At 37.7% G+C, this 19,972-nt stretch overlaps 2 protein-coding genes across 3 annotated transcripts; both read right to left on the bottom strand.

The window, feature by feature from the left end:
- Positions 1–5,394: 5,394 nt before the first annotated feature.
- LOC131547347 (uncharacterized) lies at positions 5,395–7,731 on the bottom strand. The gene has a single exon (XM_058787856.1). It carries the CDS (start codon positions 7,714–7,716, stop codon positions 6,769–6,771), a length of 948 nt encoding a protein of 315 aa, XP_058643839.1. The 5' UTR covers positions 7,717–7,731; the 3' UTR covers positions 5,395–6,768.
- Positions 7,732–8,679: 948 nt separating this feature from the next.
- heg1 (heart development protein with EGF-like domains 1) lies at positions 8,680–19,716 on the bottom strand. 2 transcript variants are annotated; one of them, XM_058787245.1, is made up of 13 exons: positions 19,286–19,716; positions 15,788–17,305; positions 14,567–14,680; positions 14,072–14,194; positions 13,873–13,964; positions 13,633–13,688; positions 13,028–13,188; positions 12,653–12,787; positions 12,493–12,535; positions 11,215–11,252; positions 10,929–11,016; positions 10,641–10,818; positions 8,680–10,099 (listed from the first exon to the last, which is right to left on the bottom strand). In XM_058787245.1, the coding sequence occupies exons 1-13, from the start codon at positions 19,560–19,562 to the stop codon at positions 9,956–9,958; spliced, it is 2,967 nt and encodes a 988-aa protein (XP_058643228.1). In that variant the 5' UTR covers positions 19,563–19,716; the 3' UTR covers positions 8,680–9,955. The 2 variants fall into 2 exon arrangements, with proteins under 2 accessions (XP_058643228.1, XP_058643229.1); XM_058787246.1 differs by having other exon boundaries at positions 19,204–19,339.
- Positions 19,717–19,972: the final 256 nt, after the last annotated feature.

Genomic DNA, 19,972 nt, shown 5'->3' on the forward strand with positions numbered 1-19,972 from the left:
AATTTTATCCATGAGGCGCTGGAAAGTAGCCAGACCTGCCAGTATCCTTTATTTAAATCCAGTGTCGAATAAAATCGAGCTGCGCCAAGCTGATCAAGCAATTCGTCCGTCCACCTGCGGCACTGGATATGCGTCGAATTTCAACACAGCATTCACCTTGCGATAATCCACACAGAATTGAACAGAGCCGTCGGTTTTTGGAACTAAAACTATCGGGCTTGCCCATTCGCTGTGGGATTCTTCTATTACCCCCATATCTAGCATCGCCTCTAATTCTGTCTGAACAACTTTTTTTATGTTCAGGCAAACGATACAGCCGGCTGCGCACCACCACGCCCGGCTCTGTCTCAATATGGTGCTGAATAAGGTCTGTTTGACCAGGCAGGGGTGAGAGCACGTCTGCAAACACCGCTTGCAACAGGGCAACGTCAGTGAGCTGCGAGGGTGAGAGGTGGTCCCTTCCTGTGGCCAGGGTGAGAGATTGTACTTTGGTGCTCACTTCTGGCCCGAGGTCCTCCTCCCTGCTCACCACCGTTGCTAACATCACTGACTTTTAAGGAGGTTGACGTGATATATCTGACGTGCCCCGCTCCTGTCCATTCGCACCACCTCATAATTGAGCTCTCCGACTCGCCGTGTAACCTTAAAACGCCCTTGCTAATTGGCGAGTAATTTGGAACTAGATGTCGGGAGCAATACAAGCAATTTTTCTCACGGTGCAAATTTACGCAGCTTGGTTCCCCTGTTATATAGCCGGCTTTGTCTTTCCTGGGCCTGTAATAAATTCTCTATCGAGAGCTGCCCCAAAGTGTGGAGTTTTGTTCTCAGGTCCATCACACTGACATTTACGTTTTATATATATATATATATATATATATATCCCTAGTGTTTCTTTAGTTCTTTGTGAGTTGTTGAATGTAATGATTGTCTGTTTGCCTGCCATTCTGTTCTTTGTTCCCTTTGGTTTTTGACTTATTGTTTGTTCTAGTTTTCCCATTAAATGCCTGCACATAGATCCTTGCCTCTGCCTGTTTCCCCAAATTTTCCACAATATTACAGTTTTTGACTGGCATGTCTCTTTGACTAGTGCATCTTTAAGCCTATATTTAGTATAAGTAAAATACTTAAGTACTGTTAAAATCAGATACTCTAAGACTTTTACTCAAGTTGTTTTGGAATTGGTGATGTAACAAATCAGCTCAAAAGGGAAATGTATATAAATAATTACAATTAATTATGATTAATTACAATTAATTATGTCGGCTGACAGTAATAACATACTGTCAATAGTATAATTAAATTGCCATCAACTGATCTGTTCGTCCAGCGAACATTCAGTGTAAGTTCATATCAACTCTAAGAAAGGATATTTTCGTGGCCACAGAAAATACTTTCCTAAATATTAATGCATTAGAGTATGTAAGGATCAAAAATCATAAAGGGACATTCATTTGCAAGGCAGAACCAGAAACTCATGTAATTTGTGCACACAACTTTTATTAACTAAACGCTAACACACATAACTAATCTAAACCAACAAACATACATACACTCACGCGTATATACAAAAGGGGAGCTAAAGTGGATGAATGAAGCCATTAGAGAAAACAGAATGCAGTTATGGAAAGAGTCAGTTAACCACCTAAGTAAAACCATCAGTGCCATTTATAACGGGGTCTATAACTTATACTAACCTCTGTTTAGTTTAGTTAGATGTACAATACTTGCACTTCCTTGGTCGTTGGTGAGTTTCCAGAATGCAGTCGCGGATGAAAAGTCTTGATGATTTCAAGGTTTTGGACTCGCAATCCACGTTCTTCCAGGTTGAAGAGTGATGAATTCCAAAAGATGTTATTCTGGCTCTGTGGTGATTGGAAGTTCCTTCCCAGGTAGAAAGTGAAAAAGAGCTAAGAAAGAGATCATCTGAGGTCCAAGGACCTTTGGTTGAATGGAAAGTCAAGGCTGCAAGGCCTGGCACAGAAACTTAAGGGTCCAGAAGCATTCTAGCTCACATCCTCATCTTCTCAGTATCTGATAAGAACCGCAGACTGGAGGGGCGTCACTGATGTGAGAGCTTTATCTGATATAGAGGTCACACCTCTGGGGTGTCAAAGAGCCAATGGAGTCCTGAACTTTTGGAGGCAAGGTTTTACGACTCTTTGTCTCGGAGCATGGTAATTTGCAAGGGGTTGGATTGGAAGTTGATATACAAACTATTAAAGATTCTTAGGACACTAATATGTTGCATAGGTATCAACATGTAATATTCACTCTCAATTAGATCATCCGAAGACGAATTGATAGAGACCAAACATGATATGAGTGAGGCGATCTTAACTAGTGATCTATCGTAAGCATGCATAAGACAGTATACAATACTCAAGAACATATACAAGAACAGTAATAATATACACAATGACCTGAAGATATGTGTGTTCATTCAAAGAAAGGTTTTTCTATGAATTAATTAGAGAAGAGTCCATTTTTATGGCATAATGTGTCTTTCCTAAGGGGAAATGTTGCTCTACCCGCATTCCTTTGAGCAATAAAACTAGTGTTATCAGGTTGGTTGCCCTGGAACCGGGGGCCTGGAGGCATCCACAGACATAGGGGCACCCAGTATGTGTATTGGGTGAGGGGTCTGTGATTATTTGTTAATCTAATAAGTAATTGATTTGTTAAATCAAATGAAAAATTGTGTGTCTGATTGGTCCAGATGCTACAGTGACTTGTAGTGGAGCAATTTTCACTGTAAGGTATCTGTACTTTTACTTAAGTATGGTTTTCCGGTACTCTTTACACCTCAGGTGTGCGCAAACACACAAGGAATTTGTTGTTGTTTTTTAAAGTGCTCCTGGTACACATACATGCATACTGTCACGAATCCAGTCCATGGACTTCCATCCGCTTGCCACCAAAGGTTGCTCTTCCGTTACATTGACTCTCACACTACACAGACTGTTACATGTCACTCCGGACTACAATTACCATCATCCATTGCACTGATTACACACTCACATCTGCTACCAACCAGACACACTTTATAAGCCCTGGACTTCCTCGTTCAGAGCGCCGAGTATTGTTCTGCGTTTATCACTCTTCTAGTGATAGCTGCTATAGCGAGCCATTCCGTGTTTCAGTTTAGTCTAGTCTTGTTCATTGTTTAAGTTTATAGCCTGCCTTGGATTTTTCTCTTGCCTTGTCGTTTGGACTCTGTTTGCCCATCTGGACTATTACTGTGTATTTGGATTATCTCTCTTTGTTTTTATGCATCCAATAAGTGACCACAGTAAAACAGCAGTGGTTTTACGCTGTTTACTGGTCCTTTCAGAGAAAAAAATAATACAGTAGACAAAAAAACAAATTCATCAGAATAGTGGCAATAGAAACAAGCACATTTACTATGGCAAATGTATTAAAACTGTATTTATCTGTACTTTTACGTCTAGTTTTGTTTTGTTTATTTAACATTTGTTTATTTAATGTTTTTGTTTTGTTTATTTAACAGTTTTGCACTCTATCTCCCATGTGCCTTCGCCACTTCATCCATCTCTTTTTTACAATGTCCTTATTTGTATATCTGTATAGTTTGTATTTACATATATTGAAACTGTATTTATCTGTATTTTTACGTCTACTGTTAACTGTATGCACCAAGGGTCTGAGAGCTATGCAAATTTCAATTCTCTGTGTGTATGTGCTGTACATGTGGTAGAATTGACAATAAAGCAGACTTTGACTTTGACTTTTGAAATGCCACCATGTTCATGTTAACAGTGATGAAAACCATTTTCCACTGGCCACTAGAGAAGAAGTTCATTATGGGCAATGAAGGTATGAAGGTTTCATTCCCTTATATAAATACATTTTGTATGGGGGGGAAATTATATCTGAAATAGCTGCCACCGAAGAAAGTACATTGATGTGCCTACAAACACACACACCACACTGAATTTTAAATTGTTCATAGAATTCTAGAATTCAGAATTGATTTGTTATATTTTATTTAATTATATTACATATCTGTTCTAAATTCAATGTAAGCACTATGCTTTGGCAATACATTGTAACAACTGCCATGCCAATAAAGCACATATTGAATTGAAATGATCTGAATTGAATTGAACTGAATTGAGAGAGAGAGAGAGTAAAAGTGTAAGTGTGCACGAGTAGTGTTTATGCACCCTATTAGTTTTTGTGACTGCAGTCATGAAAACAAACTGAGATGGCATCAAGCAGCCCAGACATGCCATGAGATATTTGGCATATTTGTGGCAAAGTTTTTAACTGTCAGGTGAAAATAGGCGTATATTATTACCTACAGAATGCACATGAGGTATGCTATTGGTTAATATACTATGATGTGAAATAAAAAGACAGAGGGTCTCTCAATGTTTGTTTTGCTTTCTTCTTGCTCAGTGCTTGTATAGCCTTGAAACGCAGGAAAGCACTTGTTTGAACGCTTGAGCTGCTCTGAACATAAAATGGTTGTAATATGCATTCAGTCCACCAGGTGGGACTACAACAACTGAATTAAGAGCTGAAACAACCAGGGCATGTCACCAATAAGTAATTTATGCAAAGAATAATTTATGCACATATATTTCTAAAAGAGTGCCAAAATTCACATAACACATGAAACAATAACTAAAGATTAGAACAAAAACAAACAAACAATTAAATAAATATATAAATATTTTCTTCTTTCATATGAAAACTTGTAGTACTTAACATACAGTAAAAGTATATATATATATATATATATATATATATATATATATATATATATATATATATATATATATATATATTGCATTTATCTTTTTACTCCTCTCTAATGTAACTACACTTCTCAATGTTAAAGCTTTTGCATATGTTTTATATCATTTAAAACTGTTGGCAATAACAGAATGACATTAGGCTACAGAAAAACTGAGAGTATGTGAATATCTAAAGTATTAAGCAAACAGAATAAATAACTACCTTAAGTAAACCCTGAATAGAGTTCAGCATAACAGTATAAGCAATGTCTGAATTTCTACAGTCTGTTTGTTTAGTATATTTCTGAATAACCATGGAAATTCAATTAAAAAATAAATAAATAAATACAAAAATATATATATATATATATATATATATATATATATATATATATATTTGAAGCAAAATCAATCAATCTATAATCAAACCCTTTGACAAACCCCTTGTTTGCAAATGTCAACACATTTCTTTGAGGGTACAATGATCCATGCAAATTTCTGCACATTATGTTTTGTAATATTAACAGGTCTAACCTAAAAGTAACAATTTCAGCCACAAGCTATTTTCAGTATATTTAGTCTGGCTTTAGACAAAAAAAAAAAAAAATAAAAAAATAAAGTTATTGAACTATAAATTACTTAATGCACATGAAAACATTTAACATCCACCCACAATTCAGGACATTTTTAGACTGATTTAATTTGAGTGCTGTCCCAACAACGCTTCCCTTTAAATCAGAGGTCCCCAACCACCGGGTTGAAAGGGGAGAAAGTTCTGGGGAAAATGTGTATAGATATGACGCTCTGTTATTTATTGTGCATAACTGATTGTTCTAATTATTCTGTATTTTCGTTGTATGCGATTGATATGGAGTAGCAATTTGACGATTTCATGTTTAATTAGTAAATAAAAGATTGCTCTGATCTGCCATAGGCTATTAGGTCCGTGATATACGGACCAGGGGCCTCATTTATAAAATGTTGCGCAGAAACCGTCCTAAATTTGATCTTACGATCGTTTCTCAGAAATGCGTACGGAAAAACGAGCGTACGCGCCTATTTCAGATGTGAAATCTATGAATTGCAAATTATCTTGAACTTGTGCGCAATTGAATGGTTTCAGCTCTCTGCCTTGTAAACGACTCCTAATTAATATCATTAACATATAAAACATCACCAATCATCATAATTTAGAACAGCGACCTGCAAGAACAGCTTACATTTGAAAAATTCTGCATTACTCCGACAATAAAAAGTGCGTACGTCTGCTCGGATCCTGACGCGACGCTAAGCACTTTTCCACGACAAAGACCGTTTTTATAAATATGAGCGTTGGCGTGGATTTAAGCGTACGCACACTCTACGATCAAATCTGTGCGTACGCACGCTTTATAAATGAGGCCCCTGGTCCAGACCCCACCGTTGGGCATGTGATTCGCAGATTAATTTGCCAATTTACCCGTTCAAGCTATTTAAAACCACAAGAAGAAGAAACGAAACAGAACTCAATTCATTACTTGCGCGCTGTACTCGCACACACCCGAAGCGCGCACGAGCATAGAGACGCGTTTCAGACAGCGCGGCATACCGAGTTGATTCCTCTTTCATGTATCCCTGCGTTTAAGATACATTCATGGGGGTTTGCGGTTACGTCTCAATACTGTAAATATTTCTGTTTTAAACCATGAAGGCGATCCAATAGATATCACAAGCAACGCGCAAACTTTGCGCAATAGTTATGCCGGTGAACGTCTTAACTTCGGTCATACAGAAAGTGAAAGTAAAAAATCTGACAGTCTTAAACGCTGCATTAACAGCGCATATTCTCTCAGAGACAACAAGAGACGAATCTACTTCAACATGTGCTGATAACAGTATAAATGAATAGACCTGTTTTAAAGACCCCCACCCCCAGGTTCGCGGTGGAAAAAAGGTTGGAGACCCCTTCTTTAAATCATGACTATAAAAAAGCGGAAGTGGCAGAAGTGACATAACCTAAACTGACTGATTAAGGTAGAGGACATTTCAGGGTTTGTAGTTTTCTGCCAATATTTTTAGCCATTAGGCAGAAGTTTGCCTGACCAACACCTAAAAGTATGGTTGTTCCAAGAGAGTACAGTGCCATGACAGTGCAAATCAAATGGCCATGCTGATCCTTAAAAGCAACAAAATACGCAAGGAGCTCTTCTGTCATGAGCCACCCTGAAGCGAGAAAGTAGAGGACACCCTGTATCATGCCCAAGACTGTCACTTTCATCTGCTGCTTTTTACGAAGAGCCGAGAAAGAGCTGCCGTTCTCCTCCATTCTCTTTATGTGATTCCGCAAGTAGACAACAGTCGCACTGCTTGATGCCAGCATAATGCCCAGACAAAGCAAAAAATAGCAACATCTAATCCAAAAGTCTATGTGTGATAGTATGTCGATTCCTAAATCTGTTGTTTCACTGGTGATGTTCACATGACCTCTGGTTGAATTCAAGTTCATTGCAGAAATGTCCCAGATAACGCGTACAAGGAATTCAGACAGAAAGAAGAGTCTGTCGACAAATAATGCCAAGTACACAAAGAGTCTGATGTGCTTCTTCATCCAGGTCAAACAAGGCCGCCGTACAGGAACAATTTGGAAGTAGTAACACACATTCAGAGCAAGGGAGGCAGTAAAACCAGTCCACATGGCAAAGAGAATACCGGCCTCTGAAAGAATGTGAATCCATGGAACCCATTCGACAAAGTCGAAAAAAACAAATAAAAGGTTTAAAATGTTAAGAATAAGATTGCATCCAATAAGTGACCACAGTAAAACATTAAGCAGCGGTTTTATGCTGTTTACTGGTCCTTTCTGAGAAAAAATCATACAGTAGGCGAAAAAAATATTCATCAGAATAGAGGCAATAGAAACAGGCACATTTACTATGGCAAATGCCACCATGTTCATGTTAACAATATACGAAAACATTTTTTCCACTGGCCACTAAGAGGAAGATATTTCTTATAAGTACAAAGGTGGTGTGAAGGCTCCACCCCTACTTTAAATAGGCCTACATTTAGAATGGGGGGAAATGACATCTGCAAAAACTATGTAAAATCTGAGTAATGAAACATGACATTTGGATTAAGCTATACAGATGACAAAAACATAAAAATGCATTAAGTCCAGTTATTCTGCAGCCTACATTTCAATGCACAAAATACTGTAGAACGTTTTAAATTACTTAATGTGGTCAAGATGTTCATACTTCGTGATTATAAATGCATTTACTCATGACTTCCATCCATCTGCATTTATTTGCATTTCGAAAACCAGAGGGCACCACATGACAATGTCACTCTGTCTTATTTACGTACCCTCATCACGTCGTTCCAAAAGACTTCCTTTCTTCCATGGAAAATTGATTTTAATAGAATACACTAGCCAAATGTAAAAATGAGGTGACACAAAAGTCATTGTACGATCCGTGTACTAAAGTCAAGTGTGCTCCTGTTGCCATTAGACGCACCACGCGCGAGAAGCAGCGGCGTTTGGCGCCAATGGCGTTGAAGCGCCTTTTTGTAGTGTATTTTGTAGTATAGATATTCTGTGCAGTCCATTTTGTAATTTCTACAGAAGTCAAATATATTAGAGATGAACTATTTAACTTGTTTGTTCCTTACACAAAGTTATAGTATGGTTGAATACTTTAAATGTAGAGTATAATATATAGTTAAAGTATAAGTTATCTAGTTGTCAGTTGTCAAAAAGATGTTCTCAATGATTTTATACTGTACATGTTCATGCACAACTATCCAAATATAAGTCCTTCAGATGACAACCATTTCTAAGGTAAGCTTGGTCTTTTAAGGCTGGCCTTAGTAAATGTTCAGATATTAATTTTGAGTAAATAGTTGTTTAAGAAATGAACAATTACAACAAACACAAACATAAGAAATCATACTTTATTTCTCTTTTATTTTACAATACAATTCTGACTACAACGCCAGATTCAAGTGTCCATCCACAGAGGAGGGGAAAAATGCTAGGAAAGCAGTGTCTGATATTAAAGATTACAAATAAAGCACATCTCACAAGAACACGCATAGCTAAAATAAAATGGACACCTGGAACCAGGTGAAGTCCATCCTCTCATGCACCACCAAGCATCCATACAAACACATGGGAGGTCCTCAGATCATACTACAGTATCTTTATCTGATACAGAAAACTTAAATAAAATAAATTAAGAAACAAACAATGCGTTTTATGATTATTACTGTTGTTCAAACAAACTGTAATACCTTGTGGCAATATTTGCTACATTTCACACGAATGCTGCATCCAGTAATATTGTTTCAAAATCCTACCAGCTTTTACACAGGTTTAGTTCTCCAGCGTAAATCTCACATCATCTCTGATAAAAAATTATACCACTACAAAGCATTAAAGGGATGGTTTGCCCCAAAAATGTAACAATGTCATCATATACACACCCTCAAATTGTTCAAAACAATATGGAACAAAAAAGGAGATGCTTTAAACAATGTTCACACTGCTCTATTCCATACAATGTAGGTTAAGCTCCAAAAAGCACCAATAAACATACTGATTATGGTCAATAAGGCTTATGTTCCACCAATGAATGAAAGGTATATATGTTTTGGGTGAGTACATGATATCAGAATTTTAATTTTGGAGTGAACCATCCCTTTAACTTTTGATTAACATACACAAACAGACATACAGATACCCCATTGCACACAAAACACAGTACAAACCAGTTGGGTACATTATTCCAAGTATAAATATGATACATTTATGGCTTTTTCCATTTGAGATAATATCTGTTTAAGGAGTTCATAGTGCAAACTTTTATCATATAAAAGTTATACTGTAGCCCAGGCATCTTAACGTGTTATTCTAATTTCATTGACTTCCATTTAAGTATAAATGCTCTGCGAGGAACTATGAGAACATCAGTTCATTAGCTCCACACCAGAAACTAAAGTCTTATTGTGGCACTGTGTTCAAATGCTAAATTGACCCAGACAGGCCTCTGCGGCTTTCTTCCAGTCTCACAGATAATGGTTTTTTTCCTGCCAGCTCATTTTCACATTCAAAGGCCTTTAGTGGTCAGTATCCAGCTCCAGGATCTGCAACAGGTCCAATCATGCCGAGAGAGCTTATATGCAGTATCAAATTGCACGCCTGCTGGCTAAGGCCATCAGAAGTAGTCCCTTCGCCGTGAATCGTCGCTTATGAAGGAAGGGTTCCACTGAGCTGGGTAGATGCAGGAATGCCTCGAACCGGGGAGACCGGAGAATGGATACAGGCCATTACGCTCCAGGTCAGAGTTCCTCAGTGCAGGCTAAGAGAGAACAGCAGTCACATATTAGCTAATCATGTGGAAAATTCACTAATTCAGGATGTGCATGGCCATGTAAAGTGTTTTTCCACCATGAAATAAAAATAAAAATAAAAATAGTAATCGCGACTTTTTATCTCACAATTCTGAATTTTTTTCCTCACAATTGCAAGTTTATTCTCACAATTCATTATTTTCTTCTCAGAACTCTGAGCTTCATAATTCAGAATTTCTGAGGACAAAGGCAGAATTGCAAGATGTTAATTGCAAGTTACCATCAACAACACTGCAACAAAAAAGTCTAAATTGTGAAATGTAAACTCAAACTGTAAGAAAAAAAGTGTAAATTTTTTATGTTTTTATTCCATTGCAGAAAAGGTTTTCATAGAAGACACATTAAAATACCAAAGCCTCCATAAATGCCATGGCTCATTTCTCATTTTATAATTCACTATAAATTAATCAATGAAATCTCTGGAGTTTAAACTGCTTGATCAAATGTAAAATCATTTTAAGTTTATGATAGGTGCATATGATCACATACCGAGTAATAAATGTCTGTCATTTGCAGGAGATTTTTGGTACTGCCGTTCTCCTGCATCTCAATAGTCTCTCGGCCCCACTCCATAGACACACGGTTACTCTTAGGAAACTCTGCATAGGGTGACATTTGAAGGTCTCCACTTTTGAAAATGATTTTGTTGATGTCATTTTTGTCCTTTCTGTGGATGCAGTGAGCAAAAATATTTTTGAGACATTTTTGTAGTTTCAAATTTTCCAAGATATTTATTAGTAAAATAAGGAGGAAAGCATATTTATTTCAAAATCTTACTTGCAGCAGGTGACTATAAGTGCAATGACAACAATCAACAGAAGAGCTCCTCCAGCAGGAGAGACCACCACAGCTATCAGCTTATAGACTATTAAACACAAGACAGCGACATAAAGATCTTTTTTCATTGACATTGAAACACATGTCTGAAATTTAACAGTTTAACTGAAAATTTACAATTTAACTGAATATTTTTCACAAGCTTTATATATCATGCAGCTTAATAATTAAATTAAATAAAGATATTATCAATACAAATATAATGTAAATTAAAATAAAATCTTACAGTTATTGCAGTTGAAACCTCCAAATCCAAACATGCACCTGAAGTTAAAAAAAAAAAAAACTTTGTTTGGTTTTGGGTTTTTTCTGCAAAAACACATATGTGCAAAACACATACTAATGCACACTACCAGACAAAATGTTGGACAAAATTAACTAAATTTGTTTCCCATGATCTTTTTAAACCTTTGATCTAAGGGCTTATCCTTAAATGCCTGAAAGTGGAAATAGATGAGTTGGACCGTAAAGTGAAGGAAGGCAGCCAAATAGCGACAAACATGCCCAGCATAAATGAGAACTCTCAAAAGTGTTTAAAAAGCATCTCAGGTGGCACCTCATGAAGTTGAAAGAATGCCCAGAGTGGTTAAAGCTGTAATCTAAGTGGCTAAGTGGCTAAGAAGCTTGAAGAAGCTAAAATCAGAGTTTTGATCTAAAACTAGAACCATAAAAAAAAAACACATTTTTGTTCAAATAAATGTTAACTGAAATGTATTATTTATTTATTTTTAAAATTATTTTATTTTGTTTCATTTACTTTGTTGAAGTACTAAAATAACTAAAAATAGATAAACTTAATAAAAATGAATAAATACCACATTATAAAATCTTTAACTAAAATTAAAGTGAAAACAGAAAATCTAAAAAATAAAATCTAATTTAAAATATTGCATAAAAGAGAACTATTATAGTATATCAATGATACTAAAATGACACTGGCTAAAATACAAGATTTTTTAACATTTTAACTACTTCATACTTCAGTTTGTGGTATTTCATAGTTTATCATTCTAAACTGTGGGGAAAAAAACAATAATTAGTAGGTGTGTCCAAACATTGACTGACTGTTTACAGTAATATTTACTTAAAACTCATAAAAAAACAAAAAAACAAAGGTCACACTTTATTTTAGGTGGCCTTAACTACTATGTACTTACATCAAAAAATAAGTACCATGTACTTATTGTGTTTATACTGTATTGCAAAACACTTTTGCTGCTATTGAGGTGGGATACAGGTAAGGTTAGGGACAGGTTTGGTGGTATGGGTAGGTTTAAGGGGTGGGTTAAGGTGTAAGTGATGGGTCAACAGTGTAATTATAAATGTAATTACAGAAATTAATTACAGATGTAATTACATATAGGTATTTTTAAAAAATATAAGTACAATGTAAAAACATGTATGTACACAATAAGTGCATTGTATCAAATTATTAATTCAAATGTAAGTACATAGTAGTTAAGGCCACCTAATAAAAAGTGGGACCAAAAAAACATATACTTACTCAACACAGCTGCCATTAACAAGCTTGAGTCCATCTCCACAGTCTGAAAAAAAGTGAACGAAATTCAAAATTCTAAATGAGAAACTTGGCATTCATTTGTCCAGTGGCAGCAAAGTCCCACAGTTTAAATGTATTCAATCAAAGAACTGAAATGTTGTACCTCTGCAGGTCATGTCCTCTGGGTTCTTTTTAAAGTATCCTGGTTTGCACTGACAGTACGGGGTCCCGCTAGAGTCCGTGCACTCAGAGTACTGCAAATCACACTTGGTCTTCTGGGCCAAACACAGGCTCTCCGCTAAACAGAAAGAAGTGCTTCAGAACAAATGGCTTCCCAGAGATAAACAGTGTGACAAAGAGCTTTCCAAAATGTTATTTTAGGGGCTAAGAGAGCCCCCCTCAAGACTGTGTTATCCGTGTGTATTGCGTGACTGGTATTATCATATCTCTGAAGTGGTGGAGTGGAGTGGAGGATAAGAACAGAAGGGGATGGCTTTGAGATAAGAGTATGATGTAGACAGCGAGCGCTGAACGGTACCGTGATAGGAGAGATGGTGCTGAAGCTTAATGGTGCAGTGTGAGTACGTCCGGCTGCAGTTGCTCAGGGACATCTGGATGCTGTTGAAGACATCCGTGCTCGTCACATTGGTGGAGAGTGAAAACATGCTCACCACTGAGATCTGCACATCTCCTCCATCTCTGCACAAGGCATATGCATTCACATGTGAGATAAAAAAAAATTTTTTAAAACATGCCCGGAATTCGAGTTATGAATTTGCATATAAGAGTAATATTACTGAGTAATATGAATTACTTGGCAAGATCATGTTACACTGAAGACTGGAGCTAAAGGCTGCTGAAAATGTAGTATTTGCCATCACAGGAATAAAATACCATTTTTAAAATGCATTAAAATAGAAAATATTTAGATTGTAAATATGTCATCCAATAACAAAAAAATCCCTGCCTACTGGTAGCTGCCCAAATATATCTGAAGGATCATGTGACACTGAATACGGCTGTACAAATGGTATAGCAAAATGTATAGAAAAGATAGCAGTAGCTGCATGGTACAGTTGATTTTTAGTGCCCCGTATGGCCTATTCCTGCTGGGTCTCTGAAAGATAGAAAGTAGAAACTTACTTTTTATGTAAAGTGGAACGTCGGTAACCATGGAAGATGGAGAGCGAGGCATTGAGCTGAAAAACCAATATACAAATGTATAAAATTAACCTAAACTCCATGTTCAGTACATCACATTATCATCTGCAACCATTTTCATTCTCTATTTCTATAATGGTTTCTGCATTAGCTGATTGGCTGTGGGTTTTGTGGTTGTAAGGCGGAGAAGTCATGTGTGTGATGCAGTACAATGTTGCATACCAACTGTAAAATCTCTCTGTGCAGTTCATACGGAACGGAACTTCTGAGATGCATTGAGGTGTTGACGGTGAAAGTGCCCAAAAATGTCTTCACTGCAAGGTAAAGTCAAAGCAAATCCAGTATGGGTATCGTAAGGTTATCACCAAAATATATTTATGCACTCTGGACATTGTTTTATTGTGGACAACTGACCACTTACCTTGCGTACAACTGCGGCCATCCTCCAAGTCAAAGCCCAGGGCACACTTACAGCTGAAAGAGCCACTTGTGTTCACACACACTGACCCCTGGGGGCACGGACTATTCACACACTCATCCACATCTACAGAAAAACACACAGACTAATTAATCATTGTTCATTTTTGTCACAAACCCTCATGAAAACAAGCATTACTAGACACATATGTGAATAATTATGCACAAATGATGTTATCATCTTCAATCTTGTTTAAAAAAAAAAAAAAGGATGTATTTAAATATAATTCAATGTATTTATGTTATATTATATTCTAGTGACTAGCATGATTAAAACCTTTAATTTGATATTACAACATTGGAGCTGTGACAATCTGGGTAAGTCGATTCCTGCTCCTGTTTGTCACTGCACTTTTAACATTCAGTCATGTGACTGCCACATCTAAGTTGAAAGATGGTCCAGTCTGGTTGTTAGTGTACATTTAAGTGGGCTTCTTACGTTCCGTGCAGAAGGGTCCTGTCCATGCAGGCAGACACTGACAGTGGTAACTTCCCTTAGCTGATCTAACACAGTGGCCTCCATTTGCACAAGTTTGAGGCCCACACACATGATCTACAGAGGAGAAAGAGATGGCTTGAATTGTTCAAAGTAAATCAAATGAACAGGTGAATTCACAAACAATGTTTACAACTGTTAACATTAAGATTTTTATTTTTGCAAAAATCACTCTGTGGTTGCCAGAGTGGTTCTAAGCCATTTTTAACACTATGCTATACAGTTACTAGAGTGATGCTTACTAGTCAAAAGAGCCAACCCAAGTCTCTATTTCAGTCTATGGGATTTGTTTGTCTGTTTTATCATCTGGTAAAGAAACTCTTTAATAATAATAAAAAATAATCATTCACCCCAAAATAAAAATTCTGTCATCATCTATGACTTTCTTTGTTCTGTGGAAAATAAAAGAAGATAATTTGAGAAATGTTGCAATGTTTCATGGAAGTCAGTGGCCTCCATTGTTCTTTTTTTGTTCCACAAAATAACACTGAACACTTAAAAACACTGTTAAATGTAATCTTGCATGAAATTTTAAAATGAATGTTTTTTATACAGTACATTATACTGCTGTGATTCCTTAATTCACTTGTAGCATTTAATTTTTTAATTTTTTTATTTAGACAAATGCACACTACTGTTCAAACATTTACCCCCAGTTTCACAGACAAGGCTTAAGCCTAGTCCTAGACTAAAATGTAAGTCTGAGCTGTTTCAACTGAAAGAAACCTGCACTGACTGATCTTAAAACATGTCAGTGCCTTTGTATTGTCTTAAGATGAACACCAGTAATGCTTTTATCTAAGGCATGTTTATAAAAATTACTTAAATGTCCTAATTGAACTATGGCCTAATCCTGTGAAACTGGGCCTTAAGAGTCTTTGGGTTTTTATAAGAAGTTGCTTATGCTCGCCAATGCTGCAAAAATAAAACAGAAACTTCAAAAGAGCAGCATTTATTTGAAATATAAATTGTTTGTAACATTATAAATGTCTTTACTTTAATTATAACTATATACATTAAATATTGCCCATTTATCGGTTATAGCCAGGACAGAACTGTAATATCAGTGAATCCTTAACAAGTACCATTAATAATACCGATAAAAATTATGATTTGAATGATGCTATTTGCAAGTCACTGTACAAATATTAAAGTCGAACATACCTGGCGATGCTGTTGACTTAAATGGTATCTGCGTAGTTGTCATTGCCATCTCTGTGGTGCTTCTGTCCATGTGATTCCGGGTGGTTTCCACCCCAGTGGTCTTGGTCGGGGTGCTCTTGCTGTAAGGTGTTGTTGCACGTCCGCCATGTGCAGTAGTGTTCCCTGGTGTTGCCGTGCTGGTTTCTAAGTGCAAGGTAGTGACGTCAGCAGAATCAGATGTACTGGGTGCATGTGGTCCACCAGTAGTGGTGGTAAGCGGGTGCTGGGCTGTGGTGGGTGTCGTCCGCAGCACCTGAACAATATCTGTGGTGAGGATGGTAGTGTGTTCTGTTTGGGCTTGAGGTGTGGTGCTTGGCTGGAGCTGACGAGTGGTAACGAGAGGATTCATTGTAGTGAAAGTGTTGGTAGAACTGTAAACAGTTGATGCCTCATCAGTGGCTTCCTCTGTAACCTGTGGCCTATGAGTTGCTGGCATGGCAGATGTTGGCACCACTTCCGTGTTGGTCTGATCATCAGTTTTTGGGACGAAGGGTGGTTTGCCAGTATGGGGCTTCGTAAATGAGTCATCAATTGTGGTGGCTACATCTTCTGGCACTGGGGGTGAAGTGGTCAGGCCCTGAATGGTTGTCTCCTCCACTGTATGGGTCGGAGACCCTTCGAGTTCCTCACGGCCAGTTGAGCTGACAGATCCAGTAGAAAACTCAGTGGAAGCATCAGTATCCAGAGAATAAGTCACGGTGGAATCACGACTCTGTTGAGATGTGCTAGTGGCATTGTGTTCACCGGAGGTAAAAGGTGGGACAGATGACACAGAGTCACCATTTTCTGTATAAGACGTCCCACCACTCACTGATGTGGCATCCATTTCCCCATGATCTCTGTTGATCATTGTAAGAGGGGGTGTTGAATTTGCATTGTCATTATCAGACACCTGTTCAAAAGTCTGTCCTGTAACACTAGATTGTCCCGTTTGTGACTCAGTGTCGTGGGAAAACGTTGACTGCTCGGTCTCCAAAGAGTGGCCTTGAGTTGCATTGGTGGCATTATGATCTTCAAAAGTGGGTTCAGTCTGTTCAGACAATGTAGATACATCTTCTACGGTTTCCTCCGTGCCCTGGGTGGCTCCTGACATTCTCACTTCCCAGCTGGAGGTTTGAGCGACAGCATCTGAGGAGTTGGAGTCCTCAGTGTACGCAGAGGTGCTGTTGGAGGTCACAGAGAGCAGCATGCGTTCTCTGACTCGGTTGGTTGTGGAAATGTAGGTGCTATCAGTGTGAGAGACCGAGTTGGTGGTGTCAACATCTCTCAGATCCGTTACGGGAACCTCTCGCACTGTTCGAGCCTCTGTAACGGGATGGTGGCTGGTGATGCTGTGCGATGCTACTGATGAACCCTCCCATTGGGCTGTGGCGTTACGGGTAAACTCTTTGTCAGTCTGCAGATGTTCAGTGGAATCATCCGAGGTCATCCTCCAGTCAGCTGTATTTGTAGAGATGCTTAAAGGTTTTCCTGAATGTCCTGGTTTGGGGAAATAAAGAACAATATATTGGAAACTATGTACATAAACTGAAAATAGTATTGAAATACAGGAAAGGGGAAATTTGAGAAGCATGTCCACTAGGGTGCGCTTCATGTGGCGTGAGCCTTGGGAAACCTCATGACCTATGTGAGATGTTTTCAGAAGTGACTGCGGATGTAATGATTTTGGGTGGAGAACAATTGGCAGCCAAGCTCGTCTAACCTAACAAAAGCTTGGGCCCTAAAAATGGAGGGGATCTGACCCATTGGGACCTACTGTTTCCTTCCTTCAGCTGACCTAGCAAAGTCCATATTACAGCGTTGTCACTGCCTGCATGGAGTTCATACACAGACAAAACTATAATCAAGAGGACCTCTCATTATTCAAGCGGTTTAAACAGGGTGATTAAAACATATTGAGTTGCATTACCTTTATTGTCAACAAATCATCCCTAGATACTTCAATATGAAACAAATAAACAAAACATGCTTATTACCCAGTTAATAAAATATTTAGCAGCTCTGATGCAGAATTTCCACTTCATTAATTTCTATGTTAATCAGTTAAATTAAGTACAGTAAGAAACATGACTATAAAATAAAATCATAAGATACAATCAAACTTCTGGTTTTTAGCAATTCATTTGAATCTGAATAAGCTATTGTGAAATGAATGTTTCCAGCACAATATCTGTTGAAGTTGATTTTAGTGTGGAAAGCCATGATATGATTTTGGGTCCAAAAATTGACTCACTCACTGAAAATGTCTCTTTGGGCTTGGGATATTCAGTCAGCTCTAAATGATGGAGACGAAGAAAGGCCTAAAAACAAGCCGTTTCTTCAGAAAGTAGATTAATATGACAGTAATGTGTAAGATAAAACAGAACTCAAATACAGTATTTTTTGTGCCTAACCCCAGTGCTGACTGATGCAAAATAACAAAAAGATTATGCTCAATCACAGCTGCAAAAAAATGGAGATTTTTGGTTTGGAAAGCAAAATACATATTTCTCAACTCACAATTTATACTAACCTTTATCATAGGTGAATCAAAATGTGTATCGTCACGTTTCTCAGATATGCATGTGAAAGTAAAGCTAGAATTATGAGTCACATAATTGATATCCCCTTCCCCAAATCCTCCTCTGTCTTAAAAGAGATACAAGGCTATAAATCCATATGGATTTTTTAAGACTAATTCTGAAATGTATACCTAGAAAGAGTGGCTAATGGCCAAAATAATGTTAATATATAATAGCAGAAAAGATTTTTAAATACCCATTTTTTAAATATATTTTTATTTTTAAATTTCACTACAAAATGTTTTAAAACAATGTATATCAGAGTCAATTCACTGCATTTAATTCAATTTACTTAATTTCACACTTGATGCCAAAATGTCAACAGGACAAATGACATGGAGTGGAAGTTCTCCAAATTAAATCACATAAATAAAACAAAAACAATCACTAACATAAACTGCAGACTGAAAAGAACTCTTTGGCTCAAGAAAGTGGAACAGTTTATGAACCAGGATGGTCATGAGCCAAGGAGGTCATTCATTAAAAGAGATGCTCTTCCAAAAACTGAGGAAACTGAGTGTAAGTAATCTCATTAGTTCACAGAATTCATACTTGACAGTACTTCAGCTGCATAATAAAAACCTAGTTCTCTTTACTATTATTACCACTACTACTACAATAAGAAGAAGAATGCATTTTATATTTATAAATATATTAAATATATTTTATACATATTACATTTATTTATTATTAGGCTTTCCTGATTTACACAATTCAGTCCTCATCACATGAGCAACTTCTGAGTGGAGGTGGAATCTTTGCAATCTAACTGCAACACCTCAAAATAAACTTCTCAGTTTGATAGTTTACACTTACTGTAGATGTATGCTCTAGCAGAACCTAGTGTGCAGCCTATCTAGACAGCACTTCTGGGCATCACAGCGCATGGAAGTCTTACCCTCTCGCCCTCCAGTGATGGACACACTGGCGGGAATGTCCGTCATCTCCCCCGGTCCACTCGATAGATCCACAGCTGTTGCAGTGGCCTCTCTCCCCGGCCAGGAGGAGGTTTGTTTTACACCAGTTGTTCGGGTAAAAAAAGTTTCGGTAACGTTACTCAGTGGGTTATCGGTGTCCGCGTCTGGAGATAAAGTCTCGGCAATCACAGTATTTAGGACAAGCAGAAAGACCGTGAAAACCACACGGCAAGCGCGTCTCTCGACACACGTTTCCATTATAAAGGCGACCAGGCGGACTTCCTAATAAATAAAACGCCAAAGTGCTCCGGGTCACCATCGGAAAGTGAGTCCCTTTAACAGTTTCCCATGAGTAAATTCCTTATGTTGGTTTTAAAGTTGGAGATGAAGACTTGGAAGGGTTATATTTCATGCAGCGAGAGTGACAAACCGGAGCAGTGGGTGACTCCTCCCCTCAGGCAGGCGATAGCGGTTTCCACCCCATTCCACTGGATGAACGCATTTTCACATTAATGTGTGCTCAATTCGGTTTATGACAGCCAAATGATGCCACAACAGGTGGGATTCTTATTTTTTCCCTCTCAAGTCTTAATCAAACCCCAGTTTGCATTACGCAAAATCATTTGCTCCCCACTTTTACACATTTCTATGCATTAAGAAATTATAAA

This window comes from Onychostoma macrolepis, chromosome 09 (genome assembly GCF_012432095.1).
Source record: "Onychostoma macrolepis isolate SWU-2019 chromosome 09, ASM1243209v1, whole genome shotgun sequence".
Taxonomy (NCBI): domain Eukaryota; kingdom Metazoa; phylum Chordata; class Actinopteri; order Cypriniformes; family Cyprinidae; genus Onychostoma; species Onychostoma macrolepis.

Bases quoted from the DNA above. Each gene is read 5' to 3' on its own strand.
- LOC131547347 (XM_058787856.1), bottom strand. From the start codon at position 7,716: ATGTTTTCGTATATTGTTAACATGAACATGGTGGCATTTGCCATAGTA.
- heg1 (XM_058787245.1), bottom strand. From the start codon at position 19,562: ATGGAAACGTGTGTCGAGAGACGCGCTTGCCGTGTGGTTTTCACGGTC. The intron at 14,681-15,787 runs GTATGTTCGACT...TCTCCTCTGTAG, and splicing joins TAAGTCAACAGCATCGCCAG to ATCATGTGTGTGGGCCTCAA. The intron at 10,100-10,640 runs GTATGTGATCAT...GTTCTCTCTTAG, and splicing joins TGACAGACATTTATTACTCG to CCTGCACTGAGGAACTCTGA.